The 19578-nt window shown below is 37.1% G+C and overlaps 1 protein-coding gene across 1 annotated transcript in view; it reads left to right on the forward strand.

The window, feature by feature from the left end:
• The window catches only part of COL24A1 (collagen type XXIV alpha 1 chain), a 149148-nt gene that overhangs the window by 82331 nt on the left and 47239 nt on the right, over positions 1-19578 (forward strand). The window contains 6 exon segments of the mRNA XM_086617742.1: positions 1613-1666; positions 2711-2755; positions 13248-13301; positions 15171-15224; positions 16249-16302; positions 17063-17116. Of these exon segments, the coding sequence (XP_086473868.1) occupies positions 1613-1666; positions 2711-2755; positions 13248-13301; positions 15171-15224; positions 16249-16302; positions 17063-17116 (315 nt within the window).

The following is a 19578-nucleotide window of genomic DNA, read 5'->3' on the forward strand; positions in this document are numbered from 1 at the left end:
ATTTAAAACATTTTATGTTACAGTCTTGCTCTCTAGAAAGACCTTAAGCTGCTTTGCAGCAAAGTAGTTAAACAACATGTAATAACCTGCAGAAGCCCATCGCTTGTTCTTTGCTAAGCTCTGTGGAAAGACATGGCTTGCTTTATCTGAGTCTCTCAGAATTTCTCTCCACCATCCTTTTTCCCTGCATTCTTGGCTGTGCCATGTTTTAATCCATTGGCAAAAACAGCAGTCTGCTCCTAAAGCAGTGATATGTGCTGTAACTTTTAGGACAAAATGAAGTCATTCAGGCCGGCAGAGAGAGAACGAGAGAGAGAAAAAGGATTAATATGAGAAGACATAAACCTACGAAGACTATATCGTTTTAAGCCATGTAGAGAATTTCTCAGATGCCCAGAAACTAACACACACATTGTGCTCTGAAAGACAGGCATAGAGCAGCCAGAGCAAAAGACCCAAATGGAAAAATCCCATCTTTTTTGAAGAAACCTGTTTGTTATCTGTTGCTCTAGTTGCTCTTGTCTCAGGACAGACAATGGGGAAAGGAGAGCTCTCATTACAGACTCCTGTGATTGCAATTATTCAATCTACTGGAACAACAGCTGATGATTTCCTTTTAACAGAAATCTGCATGTTTTTGTTACTGAATCATTACAATGTTTATTTTCTTTCTGCAGTTGTCAGGCTTCAGTGATCTTATTAGCAGCCTGCTCAAGAGCCAGACCCAGTCCATTGGACCTTTACTTCTGGATTAGGGTCTTTGGCTCAGAGCAGATGGGGAAAGTTTGTCTAGGTAGGGATATGCTATTTGGATAACCAAACAGTTGTGTTGTAGAGGAAGTAAAGCACACCTGGAGGGAAAACAACTTCCTAAAAGTGAGACATAATGAAGTTATAAACATCTAATTGAAAATTCAGGAGAAAAGCATTCCATTTTTTATGCCTTTGTGGGTCTGTGTGAGTGACAACAGAGGGAGGGATGTATTTTATAAAATGCTTCAAAGATCCTGTTGCTTCATGGCCTCCTGTTCTGATTGATGTTACTGTATTTCTTCCAGGTAACGTGTTATTAACTGAGTATCATAGCAGCAAGATCTGTCAGCAGCAAAATGCTAGTCAAGAGAGATGAGGCTTAAAATAATCAATTCCATGAACAAAGAGGAGAGGATATTTGAGCTGGTTTTGTCTAGTTGAGGAAGGATAGTTATGACGTCAGTCCATGAAGTCTAAACATCAAATTCTGTTAGTGTGAGTTCCTGATCTGCTGGAATTAGCCAGGAGAGAACATGACCTTGCTTTTTCTTTGTCTCCTTAATATGGTTTTTAAAGTGAAATTGAAATGTGTTTGATTCCTGAATTGTGACTGGTTTTCCTCTGTGTTAACTGCTGTAAGAGTTAATACAGATTTCTGCTTACTGTGCCAGTATTTGCTGTAATCAACAGTGTATTTTCAGATATGGATTTATAAATACACTAGCTTCAAATGTTGGTATTAAATACTACTAAACGGTACATTTTTGAGTGCACATATTTTGATAAACACAGAAATAGGGATTAAATGATCTCTTAAAAATAAAATGTGTACAATATTTTATTCTAATCATTATTTTAGGGAAAGCCAGGACAGAAAGGTTATGTAGGTGATCCTGGACCAGAAGGTTTAAAGGTAAGTGATGGTATGAAGTAAAATGTGTTTGGAGTATCAACTGTGTACAATTATACACTGCTATATAGAGTGGCATGTCAGTGAAAGGATATGAGTACACATGCTTCCATATAATAGAAATATATATCATACTTGTGATTCTGCTTTCTTGCAAGAGCCCGTTTTTTTAATAGAAGGAAATTATGCAGCTCTAGGAGACAGGGATATGTCAAACAGATTTAGCTGCCTGGGAATATGAGGGTGGCTGGGCCTGGGAGCAACAAGGGACCCAGGGCATTCCTGCACTGGCAGGACTTCGGCGATGTGAGGGCGGATGAGAGAGATGAAGTGCTGCAGTTTGAAAGAGGAGCTTGTGGTAGCAGAATTTCTCAGTGCAGAGTTGCAATCTGAGTAAAGAGTACCCAAATCACTGTTCATCAGGGCACTGAGATTATAGTTGTAACCAGATAATTAATAGTGCGCGTACACCCAGCTTCCTCTTGCAAAATACATAGCGCAATGTTCCGGGGTTACGTAACGTGACTTGCAGCGAGGAGAACAGAATTAATTAATCTAATACTTAATGCCACTTCCAAGCTTTTGGGGAGAAATTTGTCAAAATGTCACTCAAATGTCAGTTTTCCTATTATTTCATAAAAAAATTACAGTCACCAATAGTGTGCACAGGTAACATTTACTTTTGAAGCAGTTGTGAAATAATGCAAGTAATTTGCTGAAAGGAAGAAGTAAATAAAAACTAAATCATTCATTTTTTGTATTTGCTGACTTAATTTGTTTAGTGAACCCTTAATTACATAGTTTCCATTTTTGTGGGCAAGTTCTAAATACATTAGGATAGTGCTTACATCTTTCTACAAAATCTAAATTAGCCGCCGACAAAATTAAATTTTTGCTAGTTGCTTTATTTTAGCTTCTAAAGTTTTAATTGGCAGACGTAATTTAGAAAATAAAGAGGCTCCTAGAAAAATAGAGGACTTTAATGTACACATATGAAAGAAATTACTTTTCTAATGAGCTACATCATCTGTTTTCTACATTTAACAGGGAGAACAAGGAGATCAAGGAAACCTTGGAAAAACTGGTGAAGCAGTAAGCTTGAATTCTCTTTCTAGTTTTATTTTTAATTCTGTGTTTATTTGAAAGTGAATGAGTAATTTGTTGCAGTAACTTTCTGATGACGTTTGCCTTTGAAGCTGTAATATGTTGGGTATACCTTTGTGGTCTTTCAGAATCATACTATTTAAAGAAATTCTTCATTTAAAGTGTTTTCCAGAGTTAATTCTTCTTTTTTCCTAATGGATTGAGTGAACATTACAGGTAGTTGTAGTGATCTTCCAAGGCACGTTTGAGTAAATGAATGAATGATCCTTTTCCAGTGAAATTGTTTGAGACGCTACATTTAGCCTGAGATGTACTTTGCAGACTTGTTCTGTCCACCCTCCATAAAATCACAGAGCTCAAGGTGACCTTGAAGAGACATGTAGTCCATCCTCTACTGCCTAGACAAGATCAGTTATCTTTATATGACTCGTGACAAATATTTGGATAACCAGTTGTTAAAAAGCTCCAGGAACGAAGGCTCCATGACCTGCAGGCAGCCCAGGGCTTCTCTGTCTCTATTTTTAAAAAGTTCTTCCAATTGTGTAACCTGACTCCCTTCCACTGGAAACAGCATTTTACAAATTATGGTTGTTATTGTGTGCCTCCTTCATTATTTCTTTTCTGGATAAACAGTCCCGATTCACTTAGCCTTTCATGTGTTCTAGATAATTTAAGTCACATTCTTACTCTCCTGTAGACTGTTTCCAATTTATCTAAACATCTATGACTCCAAACTGTTGAGACTGCTGAGAGAAACGGAAAATTGCTTCTTACAAGCCATATTCTTGCATACTTACATTTTTAACTTTTGTCTGGGAATTATAAGCAGGTGTGAGCTTGTTGACCTATGCTTGAGTTACCCATATGTTGCGTAGAACATGACTAAATTAGTTTTGTTTCTTGAGTTTATGTGTGTCAAGGAGTGATACCATACACTGGTTTGGGCTCAGTGCTACGGATCAAGCTGCTGCTTCAGGGAAGGGGACTTAGAAGCTGGACTCTTCAGTTAAAGTATCTGCTTAGACAGGAACTGATAATGCTATATGATGCCATAAGGTCCACTTAAAAGTGAGACAGCTGTTCAGCAGTTTATACATAGTAAAACTTTTATTTTGTTAGGTTATAATCAGAGCTTTAAAGCAATAATTTTCTTATTGATACCATTTGAAAAATCTGGAGGGTTTTATATTGCTATCTTTTTATATTAGGGCAAACGTGGATGAGTACTGGGGAACGAGGATGTCACAGTAGAGGAGAATGGATGGGACATTATAACACTACATTGCTTTTATGGAGACATGCAAAAATTACTCTATATGGGGGCACAGTAATATAATCTCCTGTCCATACAACCAGCGCTTCTCTGACATTACACTTGCCTTTTTTTTTTCCCCCAACAGTGTGCAAAATGCTTTCATTACATACAAATGCTGGTTTTTAGCCTGTAACATGTTAGGGAAAATTGATACCATTTATTCTGTTGTACAGTGCCACATGCACCAAAATCTTCAACAAAAGACAAAGCTAAACTCAATCTTAAGTCAATACATTAATAAGAGTACATAAAACAGTCACAGAAGCTAGTTACTTAACCTTAAGTTTCTGGATTTGTCATGGGCTTTGTTTTGCTCCTCAGTGAACCTGAATTCAATGCACACATTTTGCACAACTCAGATATTTTGTATGACCATAATATCATTCATCACTGAATGAGCTCCATTCTAATACAAATGTGAAATTCACTAGCTCAAATATATAATCAATGATTATTTGTTGCAGTGATGATTTAATGAAATAATCATACTAATTACCTAACTGTAGTCAGGGACAAGCTGCAAGAATAAAATAACAAAAACATTCTTTGTGCCAAGAGGAAATGTTGCAGCCTTGTTACAGCATTATAAAGAAAGGTAGTTAAGACTTATTGTTAATTACTACTTCCCACACTTGCTGTTTGAAGAATTGTGTATGATACAGGATGACATGAGATACTTGAGAATTAAAGTAGTTTATAAATTATTGATAAATACTCTTTATTTTTACTGGCGGATTGTAGACTGTCTTCTGCTTTATTTACATGCATTTTAATCAAATGAGCTTCATAGGCCCTTGATCCTATTGTATTACCTTTGTATTATCTGGCAGCAGAGGACTCATGCCCACTACATGGTCTTTAGGGTGATTATATTGTCTTGTGATTTAGGCCAATGGTGAAACACCAAAAGGAGGAGACAGCCTTTCAAACACCCTCAGCATAACTCACAGGAAGACCTTTCAAAATCCCTTCCCTTCGCTTTATTCAACACTGTAATCTGTACCAGTTAAGCTTTTCCTAAGTAAATTGAAAAGTACTAGCAGGTAGAGGATGGTTTTTCTCATACGCAGAGAACAGTTTTCCAGATGTGAGTCCTGATGCAAAATATTTGCTTCTGCACACTTTGGACACAGTTTTTACTTCCAGCTTCTCACCATCTTCTGTTTGTAACCAGTAATTTTTTTTTTGCCTTGGCATGCAGAGAGAATCCAAACTACTTAATTCACAGATAAATCCACTCCCAGCTATTCAATATTGTCTCTGGTGGCGTATATGATGACTCCAGGAGGTCTCTGGAATCAAACATGCCACACACACCCCTCAGGAAAAAAAGTTTGAAAAACAAAAGACAAAGTACAAATGATACTAGCTGCTGTAACAGATATTGAGATGGAGCCCAGAAAATGGTGCAAAGTAAGTCCTTATTGAGGCCTTGTGAAGTTTTTGTTACCAGATGCTTGGTGACACCAAATACGAAGAGGATTTGTACAAATAGCACTAAACAATGTGCAGTTACTATACAATGTATTTAATAGTAAAGGCAAAGGGAAAAAGAAGCTGCTAAAAAGTTGATAGGAAGTCCAATGTCTAATAAAACTCAGTGTGTATGGTTTTTTCCTTCCATGCCACCCCCTACTTTGGCTTATCTATTGTTTGTTGTTTATTCATGATCATGTTTATTCATGATTCATTAACTACGTTCTTCAAATTACAGATTATGATGTATACTTCTAAGCCCATGGTTGAAATACACAACACTGGGTTTTCAGGAATGGGGAATCCATCACAGTATTCCAGTTCTCCAAAAGAAAACTAGCGCAGCTCCTGAATAAACTGTCAAAAGAAGCAATTTTGCAACAATAAATCCTGTAAATGTTGATTTCGTAGCAAATTATGACATGAAGCACATGTGCATGTCTGCTATTGATACCAAAGGGTTGCACCAATAGTTTTCTTCTGTTTCTTTCCATTTTCTTACTTTTCCTGGTATCATCCATCTTTTATCTTTGACTAATATATGTCATTGCTGCCTGAGGTGCCAAAATAGTTATTGCTTTTCTGTGGCAGCTTTTCCAGGTCAAGTACTGCTTAATATCTGCTTAGAAAAATACAGATGGAAACTGTGCACAAGTAGGGAAGTTTCAACAGCAGGACATTGGACCATAATACTTGGTTATTCAGTCTAGTAAGATGACATATGTACTGAAATACAGCTTTGTCAATAGGCTAGAAGCTGTGTTGTCCAACGTTTCTTAGGTCACGTGAAGCTGCTGACTCTTTAGAGCACACTTCTGCCAAAGTATTTCTGGATGTTTGTCCAGTGTAGAAATTGAGTAGACTAAATTTATAAAATGTGAACTGTGCTCATAAGCTTAAAATGAAACACATTTTAATATTAGATCAGGAATGTGCCTAAGATGAGACTTCAGATGCTATTCCTTAACTGAATCCTACAACAAAAACTGTTTCACTGGCTACCACATATGCCTTGTTTAATAGGGAATGTGGGCAGGTTCAGGTGGTGCTGCTTGGCTAAGCAGAGCCCAAAGCTGTGATAGGGCCCAGCAACTGTCCTTTGCTGCAACACACTCAGTTGACTGCAGGACAGTCAAATCTAATTGAAGAGGGATTGGTTAAGATGATGAGAAGTAATGGACAGCAGGCAGAGCAAATTTACTCTGCTGATGAGACAAAATCTTATGAAAGTCATGCCAAAGGAAACAACCACTTCAGCTGAGAAAATTGCCCTTGCAACCTGGGGGGAAGAAAAATCTCACTTTGCTGACATGTGCCACTAGATTTTGTATACTTAGATCAGATGCTATCCAGTGACAGATGGCAACTATTTGAAACCAGCTTCAAGCATCTCATACAAATGACCTGTCTGTGTTAAAGTGTCAAGGATGATTTAAGAAAATTATTAATTCCTCAACTTTTATGGCACAAAATTGAACTCATCTGAACTTAAAACAGTTGCTTGTCAGGATTGTGTTACTGTTTGGTACTGCTAGTGTTAACCCAGACTGAGCCACAGTGAATAACTAAGTGCAAGTTAATTCTAATTTCTCCTTGCCAGCTTCATTACAAAAATTCAGCCCTTGGCCCATACACTTCTGAATTAGAAATCACTGACATTTATACACATATGGAGACAGAGTACAAGGGTAGAACTGTCAGCTGCAGCATGTACAACCAGTGTCAAAAGGACAAGCTAAAATAAGCAGAGTTCATGAACACAAATCCTGGAAAAATAATCTTCAAAGATCTGGAAAAGTTACGTGTCAGCAAATTTGCCCATTTGTGAATAGTTTTTTGAAACAGTGGAAGAGAAAACAAGCTGAAATGAGAAGTACTTCCCCTGTCCAAAAAAAAAAAAAAAAGCTAAAAAGAATAGGAAGCTACAGTCCAGCAAAGAGAAAAATCCTGATATTCAGGCTCTCAGTGGCAGAAAATGGTCAACCTGAGAGAGTCTGTGGGGAAGGCAAGAAAATTCTGCAGTCAGGCCATGTGCCTAGGAGTTGAGTTGCTTTTGAGAAGAATTCCCATAAAGTAATTACTACAACTCCTGCAGAGGTAAAATTTAGCTGGATTAGGTACCAGGGATGCTTAATTCATGGAGAATGGAAAGTGCAATTCATTTTGCTTGAAGAAAAGGTTAAATGGGTTTTAACTGATGTTTTCAGGAAGCTCAATAGGAGTTCTTTGAACTATCATGAAAGTCTGGGCTTTGGGGATATGCAAATGAGAATTGTAAGCCATATGCCAAAAAGAAAAGTCAATCAAGGGAAAAACCTTTTTTTCAAAGACTGGTGAATGCATGGGACGTTGCCCGAGGCTTCAGAAGAAGGAACTAATTCAGCTGTTTTTAGAAACCTATTGGATACTGATTAATGTAAGTTCTATGAAGATCTTACGAGGAATAGTAATAATGATACTTCTGTGTTTATGTTGTGCTTTTTGTTTTTACCATAGATGAACTGATATACTATCATTGCTGCTAGGTCTTTCTCTCAAGAAGAGTGGGGAAACAGCTTACAAGATCTGGAGGTTAGCTTTTTCAAGCCATTGCTCATTTTTCTTGAAGGACTTTTTGCTAGTAGTGCTCTTCTTCAGCTGGTTTCAGCTGCCATGCTACCCCACAGAATACCCACAGCCCTACTCCCTTTCTGGTTTTGCAAGTTAGGACTAACACTTCAAGATAGTCATGTTCCGTATACCACTGAGAGCAGTCAAAGAGAAGGATAATCTGTTCCGTGTGAGATTTGTTACCCAGGGAAAAAAGCCACTAGTTAGATGCATAAATGTAATTAAACTTTATCTCAATTCAATTTACCCAAGATACGACTCTCTGGAGTAATATCTACCTTCAGAAGAATATTTTTTTCCTTTGCACAGATTACAAAAAGCTACCAGTGTGAACTTAACAATCAAAACCAAGAACAACTTTAAGCGTCATTATTCTGATTGTCACTTGAAAAGTGAAAATACTTCAGATTGGCATGGAGTTTGTCACCCAATTCACTTCATGTCATCTCAAGCTGCTTATGGCAAGTAAACTGTAAAATGCAATATTCTTCCAGCAAGTGAACCATGTCCTGACTACCACTAATAGTACTGACCTCAGGCTGCCTTTTTCTCATGGTCAAGATTCACATACAAATGGAACCCTTGCAGATCTAGTAGAACATCAGAAAAGCTTACTAGTCCTCTTCTCTTTCCCTGAGGAATTCAGCTTTTCCAGGGAGTCAGATACCACCTGTGTAGTAGTTATATTGCAACTGTGGTGTTTTTTTCCTGCTACCATGTCTATAGCTTTATATCCATACTTATTTGCATGCCCAATTGATTTTGTGACACTAAAATATGAGAAAAATGTTTAAGGCTAGTTTAGCAATAATCAAGGATAAGTTGTTCCTAGCATGCATTAAACTATTCGATAATACTGTAGGTACCAGTACACATCCAGTCTTTTCACTGTTTGTGCCTTTTGCTGTCTGTCTGAATTTAACTGATGTATTTCATGTACTCTGGTGATGTGGGAAGAAAAATATAGAGGAATAGTATTCACGCATGGCGTCTGCAGTTTGGCTTCCAATGTTTTGCCAGTGAGCACATCCTGCTGCCACTTCATCAGCTAGCTTCCTTTAAATGCAGGTGTTTCTCTGCATAACGCTATCAAATAGAATTACCCTACCTTGTACTGGTGTTATTGGGAGCAAAATTTAACCCATTTATTTATTTCCTGAAACAGCTGTAGATTAAGCAATGATGCCAGTATATTCTGACTTTCAACTATTCAGATAGTTGCAGGTTTGAGTCCTTTAAAAAACTGAGCGAAACATCAGCTGTGAGGTACAAATATGGTGAGTCTCTGCTTTCGCTCACCTCATTCACTGGCAGTAACAAAGCATGGATTTTCACACAGATTATCGCCTCTGGTTGGCTCCCAAGTAGCTTTCTCACAAGTAGCCTTTTCTGTAGATGTTCAAAACCTGCCTGGACACATTCTTGTGTGATCTGATCTAGGTGGTTCTGCTCCAGCAGGAGGATTGGACTAGGTGATCCTTTGAGGTCCCTTCCAATCCCTAACATTCTGTGATTCAACAGACAAAGACGTCAATGATCTCAGTGTTAAAAAGAAGAAAACAGCATCTACCTTTCAAACATGATGCTTTCCAACACAATACTGGGTAAAGTAGCAGCAGATCTTATAGTCACTGCATAACATTTTTAGTACTGTGGGTACGAGATAGGAAATAGTTTGGAAAGTATGGAGGTAGAACCAGCAGCTTAAATGATAAAAAAGGACCATGCAACCAAAACCTAAAGTCACTTTGTGGCACACATACAGCAGTTTGCACAGCTGTCAGGAAAGAGCTCCTCAGATGCCAAGGTCTGACATGGGGCCATTTTCTAGTATACTCTTGCATTTTGATAATTCAAACTAACATGCCATTAGAGGGTAAATGTAATATTAGTCACTAAGAGATTCAAAAGTAACTAATTCAGTAATTGAACTGGCAGTAAACTGGCATCAGTTTAATATATGTTCTTTATTTAGCTTTTCAAATAACCCAAATTACTAGAGTTTCTCCTTTCTCTGAGAAAATACATACTCCAAAATTGATCCTGTTTCTCACTGGTCTATAGACAGGACTTTCTTTAAAACTTCAGATTACTCTTACCTCTAAGTGTAGGATACAAATAGCTGCTCCATTCAGTTCGTACCTGATACTGGTGCAGTGGTAAGCATATGTTCTATATAAAGGCTCTGTTGAAAGTCTTTGGTTTCAAAATTCTGTCAGTGGTTCAGCAATATACTATTTTCGGTCAGATCAAAAATAGTTACACAAAAGCACTGATCTGAAACAAAAACTGAGTATTCGTTTCTCACTACCAAGCTTTTCAATGGGTTACTCTATACTTGTGTTTGCCTTAAGTATAAAATGTGTTTTCAATTTTTCAGCTACAGTTCAGTTTCTAACACAGAGCATATGCCCTGGCAAGATGTTTTTGTCTTTTTCAGGCATATATTAGTTGTGAGATCTGGTCTCTGATTAATTTTCCACAGAAATGCTCCTGTTAAGGAGGTTTCTAAAATGCTGTTGTTGTCACTGGAGGATTTTACACAAATCATTGTAAATGAAAGTTTATGACTAATGTTTTAATAAGGTTTAAAACCATGATGATTTTTTAAAAAACATTTCAGGGTTTTTTTGCTTTACTTTTCTGTTGCCTAATACATTCAGTTTGGTTTTTGGAATCCACCACTGCTCCACAAAGGATTGAAGGGATGCTGGAAGACACTGACTCAACAAACCTGCTTTGGACTGTAGTCGTTCTCTTAGGGAAGAAGGAGAGAGAGTTGAAACCTCAATCCAGTCTTAGTGGCTGGTCTCTTGAAATCCCTATTGCCTTTACCATTTCACTAGCTCAGTCCTTCTCATCATCTTGACTATTATTTTGCTTTCCATACATATCCACTTCCACTCATCCAGAGGTTTTTTCCCCATCTTTTATATCAACAAAAATCCACTTTCTTCTTCTAGCATTTTTACTATAAATTTTCTTTACTTAACTATTTTCTTCTGAGGAACAGCCAGTGTCTAGGAAACTTGCTACTCTCAATAGCCAACTTTTGTCCTTACTCTGGGAAGGGTTGTAGACTAGACCTAATGTGCTGGGTAATACACAGCACATTCACAATCTCTGCTTCTTAATAATTTCTTCTTTTTCAAACCAGAGCAACTTAGAAAGACAATACTTTTGAATTGAAAAGGAGACTTGATCAGGGGCTGTATAGTGAATTCTTCACTGCTGGTGCAAGGCACAGCTACCTACCTTTCTAATCAGCATCTTCAGTCCTGTAAGCAGTGTGGCATTGGCTGGGAGATCAGGAGTGTCTCTATGGAAGGAGAATAGGTCTGAGTTACATCTTGGCTCTAATTACATCTTCTATCCTTTCTGGAAAAAGAGAATCAAAGGGGTTAGTCTTAGTCTTTTGAAACCATACCTCCACATCCCTTATCTTGGTAACCAAGAGTACAGGGTAATTCTTTGTCTCACAAATTTCTGCCAGGTGCTGAGGCCCACTGTTGGCCATGACTGGTAGCAGTGGTAGCTCTTATTCTCAGAGTTCATCACAAAAGTCCCTCATTCCTGCCAGTGACGTCAGGGCATTGCCTTAGTGCCAGTATCACCAGGACAAATCTTTGGCTGCTGCCAAGAGACGTCTATGTTCTGACATATAATACACAAGTTCTCACACATAGTACATCAGTCTAGCAGCTATAGAGGTGCCTGTTTATCTTTTTAGCCCCTTCCAGAAAATAGTTTATGCCAGTATTGTCAGCCTCAAAGGCAGCTGTATCAATGGCTTATTGCAATATATTTAAACTATGAGGTTTCTAGAGGAGCTAGCAGTCCAAGAAAACAAGAAGCCGTCATAAACTCTTAGTTACTTTGCATCTGTTATGTTAAAGTACTTGAGGCTGAATTCTATTGAAATTACACAGGTAAAAGCTAAAAAAATTGTTAGTTTTTTTTTCAAAAACAGAGATCTCAGACTGGAATGTTGTCTTTCTGCTATGACGTTATTTCTATGGAATAAACTACTAGTAAGGTCTTGAAAGGAACACGAGCTGTCTAGTGAGCTCTGAAGTAATGCTTTTTTAAAAAAACACCTCACTTAAGTGCCAATGTAGTGCTACTTAAGCTAGTACATTCCTACACATGTAGAGATAGTAATGCCAATGTGTGAATTGCTATTTTATTTGCACTTTTTAAAGTGCAAATAATTTTTGCTTTTTCAAGTGTTACAAACGTGTTAAAGTTCTGTATTATATCACTAGGAGCTTCCACATTTCTGCCGTCTTTCATGAGCAGTCATGCTATGTACTTTGGGCATCTATTGCTTTTTCTTCAAGCTCACTGTTTTATACTCTTCTCAATTGTGGCCTTGCACTATAATTATTTTTTTTCTTGTAGTTTGATAATAAGGAGAATATTGCAGACACTTGGGAATAAGTTTTTTAAAGTAATTCCTCTCATGTTTCCTATTCCATATGGTGGTACTTGTTCTATCCAGTGAAAATCTGTGGGAGAGCCTCAGGAGAGAATTATTAAAAATTATCATCTTTAAAAGGACTGAAAAGCTCTGGTCTCTCAACTTAAAAGGCATTTGAGACTACAACACTTAAAGGGAAAATTCTGACAACACCTGATCCAATATAATTTTTGTTTTGACTGGCTTTTACTTTGTTTCACTGAATTTATTCCCCTTGAAATTTGTGGTCAGACTGAAGCACTACCAGAGCAATTATCACCTTTAATCGCATGTTTGTAAAGCTTCTAGCTCTGCAAGACTGAGCTCAGTGGCAGACCTTGGGTAGTAGAAAAGTATGATGATTAAATTAATGTAATTTTTTTTCGAGCGATAGCCGTTTACTGTTGGTGTGTCTAGATGCTGTGATCCTCCTGCATGGATTGTAAGCCAGGTTAGCTTGTGCCGTCATCACTTCCCCACAGGAGCACTTACACAAATAGACCAGCAGTTCTCTGGGATGAAGAAATGTGCCATGCTCTGCTACTGGATTGCTGGGGAGCTGCCAACCATGAACTAGTATGGACGTTGTACTAATAAAAGTCTATTTACTTTTTGTACAGGGATCAACTGGCTTACCTGGAGAAACTGGACCATCCGGAAGCCTTGGCGAAAAGGTATAATAACATATCTGACTACTCAGCAGCAAAAATCAGGTTTGAAAACCATTGAGGGATAAAATATTGCTGAGAGATTGTTTACTGACCACTAATAAAGCTAATATCCATGTAGCTATTTCATGATGCTGTTATTTGAGGTGTTCATCTGGTATCCTTGATTTTACTTGGCAATGAATTTAGAGCTGAGGAACCAGATGATCTTTAAGGTCCCTTCCAACCCAAACCATTTTATGATTCTATAATATCTTGTTCATATTGTGGCACTTACTTTACTATTCACTGCTATCGATTCACAGAAACTGGCATAAATTATCCTTGTTTTGTGCAGTAGTCACTGGCTTTGCACTGCTACATAATGAAGAGAAAAGTAGAAAGGTAAAGTTTGGCTGTATGCATTAACTGAGTACGACAACATTGTTAGTTTTGTCTGCTGTGCAGTGGCAGTTGTGTTTATGAAAGTGAAGTTTGGCAGACTTGACTAGAACAGTATAAATAGCTTAAGCATATTTGACATGGTTTTGTTTAGGTGAAGTATTTTAAAACTGAAAAACAGGAAACTATTACTGGACTGCATGTCAGCTTCAATTATAATGAAATCATAATTGTTTGTCAAAATGATCTGGCACCGTTTGTATTTCTTCCCTGTGGGGCTGAATTATTTCGCCTAGGCTGGTGGCTGCTATTTAGATATTTAATTGAGAAAGTCTTAATAATGTTCTAGAACTTCCATGAAAATCTGATTATAATTTATATAATCTCTGAAAGGAAATACATCAATGGAAGATTTAGACAAGTCTCATATGCTTTTAATCATAATATCATCTTAGAATTCAGTGTGAAAGGATTCTTGTTCCTTAAAATTACACTTGGCCCAAAAAAGATTACCTTGGGATACTGCTGCTAGTTTAGCTAGGAAGGGAAAAGGCAGTAAAAGACTAATTAATCTATCAGCAAACACAACTAAGCTTCTTTATGGTGAAGTAATTGTTGTCATTGCTATGCTCTTTCTGTAGAATTTATCTTCCTCTTTTATGGATTAAACAGTACAATGTAAACATGCTATGTGGATTTAAATAACCAACATACGTCCAGCATAATTATTTTGAAGAAATACGTTTTTAACAGTCTGCAACATAAAATATAGCATTAACGCTATGTCATGTGTACTATCTGCAATAAAAGTAATATTTGTATGGGGATAATCTACAGCCAAGCCTGATGTTTGGGCTGGATGTTATACAAATATAAGGTAAGAAAGTATGGAAGACAAGAAAAAGACCCTTCCTACTTCTTGTATTCCAATCACTTCTGCAACTGCTGAAGGGCTTGCTTTTATATCTGTGCTTTCCTAACATGTACTGAAGAAAGGAGAGAGAGGGGAACAATGTTTTCTTTTTTGCCTGTTTGTTGTGGTGAATTTTATGGATTAAAGAAGAATGTAACTATAAATATGATGCATCCAACAGAGAGAAAAGGGATCTGCTAGCTGCAGTTCACGAAGACTGATGTACCAAATCTCCTCTTCAGTCTTCTAGGAAAAGGGAAGACAGAGAAATTCAGTTTTATCATGTTTTCAAAATATGAGTGGGCTTGTTAGGAGGAAGGAGTGCAGAAATGCAACAAAAGTGAAAAAAGGCCTTTGCACTGTTTCTGAAGGACAGTCCCTGAACTAATGTGTTTGTGCACTGCAAAAACGAAGTCTCTTGTAGACTATGGGCTTACAACACTCATGAAAGACCTCTTGGATTGCTGTGGTGTTGTTGAAGAAGGTTAGCCTCGTTGGCCAGATATGCCTGGCCCAGTGGACATGGAACGAGTCAGGGAAAAAGCATTCACTGTTATTTTCTTTTTAATTTTTCATAAAAGGGAGAGCGAGGCAGTCCAGGACCAGTAGGTCCTCCTGGAGAGAAAGGTGTCACGGTAAGTTACAAATAACATAGATTCTGTAATTATGTTACTTACAGAAGCGCTTTACTTTCCAAAACAGTAATGAATTCTCACTCTTCTGACTGTGCAAGCTTTATGGAAAAGAGTAGCATTTGTGATTCATTGCTTCTGGGATGTTTCATTTAAGAGCTTTATCCCCTCTGTGGAAGTGACATTGCAAAGTGATTCGCTGAATGAAGCAACAGAGCGACTGCGATTTTGAAAAATGGCTCTAAGCAGACTTACTTTGAAAAATTAAACATAATGAATTAAAAGGAGAGATAAATAAAGGAGGGAAAGTAAGCGAACAATCTCCTTTGTAGACAGGCTTAACACAGATTATTCTAATAGACAGACTGGTAACCAGCATCACCTCTAATTTTACTGCACAGCAGTACCCAGACAGCCCTGGGTGCCGCTCTGGTGGGAGGACTGGCTTCCTGACAACACCACTTGTCCTAAATCAGGATGCAACATTTCATGCAGCATGAGACAGTCTAGAGGCAACTGTCATGTTAAGTAGGTTGTTGGGGCGCAGAAGTAAAAAGCTATACACCTGTGCCCATTGTCACATTCGTGTTGAAGTTCTCGTGGAGAAGTGGTTAGGGTTCAGTTGTGTGTTTGCTAGAGAGCACTGTGGTGGCTCCAGAATGTATAGAGAGCACATCTTATCTTGACCATTCCTGCCAACACCAGAATGTGTTCTCATTTCCTGCTGTGACAGCCTTGACATGAGGTTTTTGAAATTCATTTAGAACTCAGCAGCTTTTGTTTCAGTAAATCCCTGTCAGCTAGTGCCTGTGTGGTAGAAAAATTTTTACGTTACTTTAATAATTATTATGATATATCCAAACAAATATCCATTTTCTAAACAAAATTTTGGGAATAAATTTTGCAAGATTAAGCATTTTATTAACTTACCTCCAATTTTTCGGGTAAGTAGCTGGATTTATTGTTGTTATTATAATAACAATTTTGATGAAACTGCTCTGCTTTTCTATATTTATTTCAATTTTAGGGCTACCCAGGACCTCCAGGAGGCCCTGGACCTGTGGGGCCAGAAGGATTACCTGTAGGTATAGAGTGGTACCTCAGTTTGACATAAAAGACATTTTCAAGTTGTCTTTTTGCTCTGCTGAAGCTAAGAATGGTTTCTAGTTTATACTGCAGTCTATAAAACTGTCATGAATATCTACCCATCCAGACACAATGTCTGTTCACCTGCTATTTATCAGGATCATCCATGAGGGACAGGAAGACTAATTTATATCATTTACTCATTCATTTAATAATCACTCTTTTGATACAAGTAAGGGAACGGAATTTTTTAAGGATTTTATAATTTTATAATTGCACAACAATTTTAGTTTTAATTCATTGATGCCTAATATAATTTAAATATATTGGTTATGTGTTTAGTTACATTGTTAATCAAAAATAAATTACGTTATAGTTTACTGTGTATAATTGTGCTATAATTTGGCCACTATGGGTCTTCAGTACAGACAAAAATGGAATCTTCTATCACAAATTATTAGACTTTTTAAACATAATGTTGTTGAGATACAAGTGTCCTTTAGCAATTTTTGCATGTTGGACAGAAATAATTTATCCAAGTCACATCATGATTTCTTATTCACAATGAAGTTACATAAAGTCTCTTATTTAGATTTTTCTAGATAAATTGTACTAACACAATTGAATTTGAACCATTAGTCAAAGTGATTGGTTTGTATTGGTTGCATTGGTTATTGCTCAATGTACATGAGCCTTGTAATTTTCAGAAATCTGTGTCTAGAAGACGGTAAATAATAAGTTTATTTGACATCTAGGGACCTTCAGGGACAAGAGGACCACCAGGGCCTCAGGGACCTAAGGGAAGAAGAGTAAGTAATATTGCTGTTTTGTGTTGCTTAGAGAGTCGTATGTTGCCTATATGAATCTGATGTGTAACCCATGTACAGCTGCTTCCTTTGAACTCTGTCCTCCAGACACAAGCCATTTGTACTGAAATCAGGCAGAAGATACATGTATTTCCATGTAGGAAACGATATGAATCTTCATTTCTCCTCACATTACACATTAAATGGGGTTTTGCCATTGATTTTAGCTGAGAGCAGGTCCAAAACCAAAATAACCACTGGCTTTATTTTCTGTATAAATATGCAAATGTTGGCATTTACAACTACCATTGGATTGTTTCAATGTTTTAAGACCTATTTTCTGTATCTACATGTCATTTATGTCTTTGGAAAGACAATCAAACCCACCCAAACATAGTTCTCAGAGAGGAAAAAGCAAAGTCAGAAGATAGTGTATGCTAGAATCTCAAACCTCTGATTAGATTGTAACTTCTATTTCATGCATTTTTATTAGGGAAATGGGAACCATTTTTTCGCTGTATACAAAACACGGATGCAAAGCTCATATAAGCAAAGAGGGATTCTGTCCACATCAATTTGTATGAGCATTTGATCACAATGCGTAAAATCATTATTAGTGAAAGTATTGTATTTCGTTACCTGGGGATGGTTGACTACGTGGTTTTCATAAACCCCACCAGTTGCTTGTACTTCCTGTCTGGAGTTTTTTTGGTCATGTTTTTGCAGTCTGAGCTCAAGGTGCCTGCAGGAAGCACTTCTAGTTCTTAGTATAGGTGGGTTTGGTTGCAGCGTGAGCAGCTGTATTCTCACTGGATTTATGGAGCTTGTTGAGAATAGCAGTGAAGATGCACCCTTCTAACACCAGCCTCACCTAGCAGTTTGAGACTTGTACAACTCGTATCAGTAGCTGGACGAGCATGTCTTCACAGGTGGTCTTCGCATTGGGCAGCGCCTACCACTCATTCCTGATAAAGTCCCTGAGTCCTTGTCAGTGACACAATTTTATTGGTTTCTTTCTGTCATAGGGAGCAGACACTTTTCTTGCTACAGCAAAATACAATTATAGCCTTCCTTTATCCTACTTTGTTATTGTGATACGTATGTTATCTAAGAAAATGCATGGTAAAATTTGAAAAGTTGTAAGATCTGGAGGTTTCACTCCAGTTAAAGAGAGATACTTGAGAAGCATGCATTGCATTTGAAATAAGATTTTAGATTGGATACTATTGTGATTATCAATTTTCGTAATACAAAATTTATTAATTATATATTCTTCTACATTACTTTTTCATCATTGCTAAGCAATTAAATAAGAGATTGGGGAAGGAATTACATTCTCAGTATGTTAAAAATAATGTATCTGAATATATTATATATTTTAATATGAATATAGTATATTTGAAACTATATTTTGAATATTTTGTATATTCAAAATATACAATGCTTAGCAACTTCACAGTACGCTACAGGATTGTTCATAAGAGAAACTTCATTTATTTCAGATAAGTCTTCCTTCTTCAGAAGAAATCTGTTTTAATTTACCTCTTTGTTCATGGTGCAGTTTGTTGAAACGATTTGTGAAATGCAGCATATGAAATGTATCATTTCTGTTAAAAGTCTGAGATAGTTGTTCTGAGTTACTCTGTATTAGAGAGATTTCCAGCTGGCAATGCCAAGTGGGTTGTTTTGGGGTCTTTTTTTGATTAGTTTCAGACAAAGACTATAATTTATCCCAGACTTCAATTTCCTTGAATGGGTGAAGCAGATTTGAGGATATATCTACATAAACCTAGAACTTCTTGTGGTAGTCTGAAGTACCTATCGGTAGGAGATTTGTCTAACTTTGGTTTTCAGGATTAAGGAAGTTATCTCAGCAGCTCATGGAAAAGGACACACCCGCCATCATCAGAGAAAATCTATATGGTCTTCTGAAAATAGTCTTCATTTTTCCCTTACAATAGATGTGTTTTTTAAAAGCCTATTTAAAACAATATGTTAGTAAAAAATCCTTTCTGGGGAATTAATTTGCTACTTTAATAATAGACATTTTCATTTAATAATGAATTATCTGTAAAAAAAAACAGACACAAAACTGTATACCCTAAGAAATAATCAGTATTACTTTGATAATTTTACATGTACAAATAGCAAATGCTTCCCACATCTCTCAGGTCACCTACTTGATTTCTGAACTGAATATGTCACATATATGTAATCTATCAGTGCTCAGAAAAATAAGTTTATTGAGGCCTGTTTGTGAGGCAAAACTGAAATGCAGATATATTTGTTTATGCAACACATCTAAAAAAATTCAAAGAGAAACCTTAATTAGCTGCAGAGGGCAAGAATCCACCTCCTGCTGATAAACACAGTGAACTACCAAGAAGTGGTGTAAGCAGGAGTGTCCTACCCCAGGCATCAGCTAGCAGAGAAGTAGCTTCTGAAGTGTTGAAAAGGTGTATACA

The sequence above is a fragment of the Tauraco erythrolophus genome, chromosome 10 (genome assembly GCF_009769465.1).
Source record: "Tauraco erythrolophus isolate bTauEry1 chromosome 10, bTauEry1.pri, whole genome shotgun sequence".
In the NCBI taxonomy this organism is placed as follows: Eukaryota; Metazoa; Chordata; class Aves; order Musophagiformes; family Musophagidae; genus Tauraco; species Tauraco erythrolophus.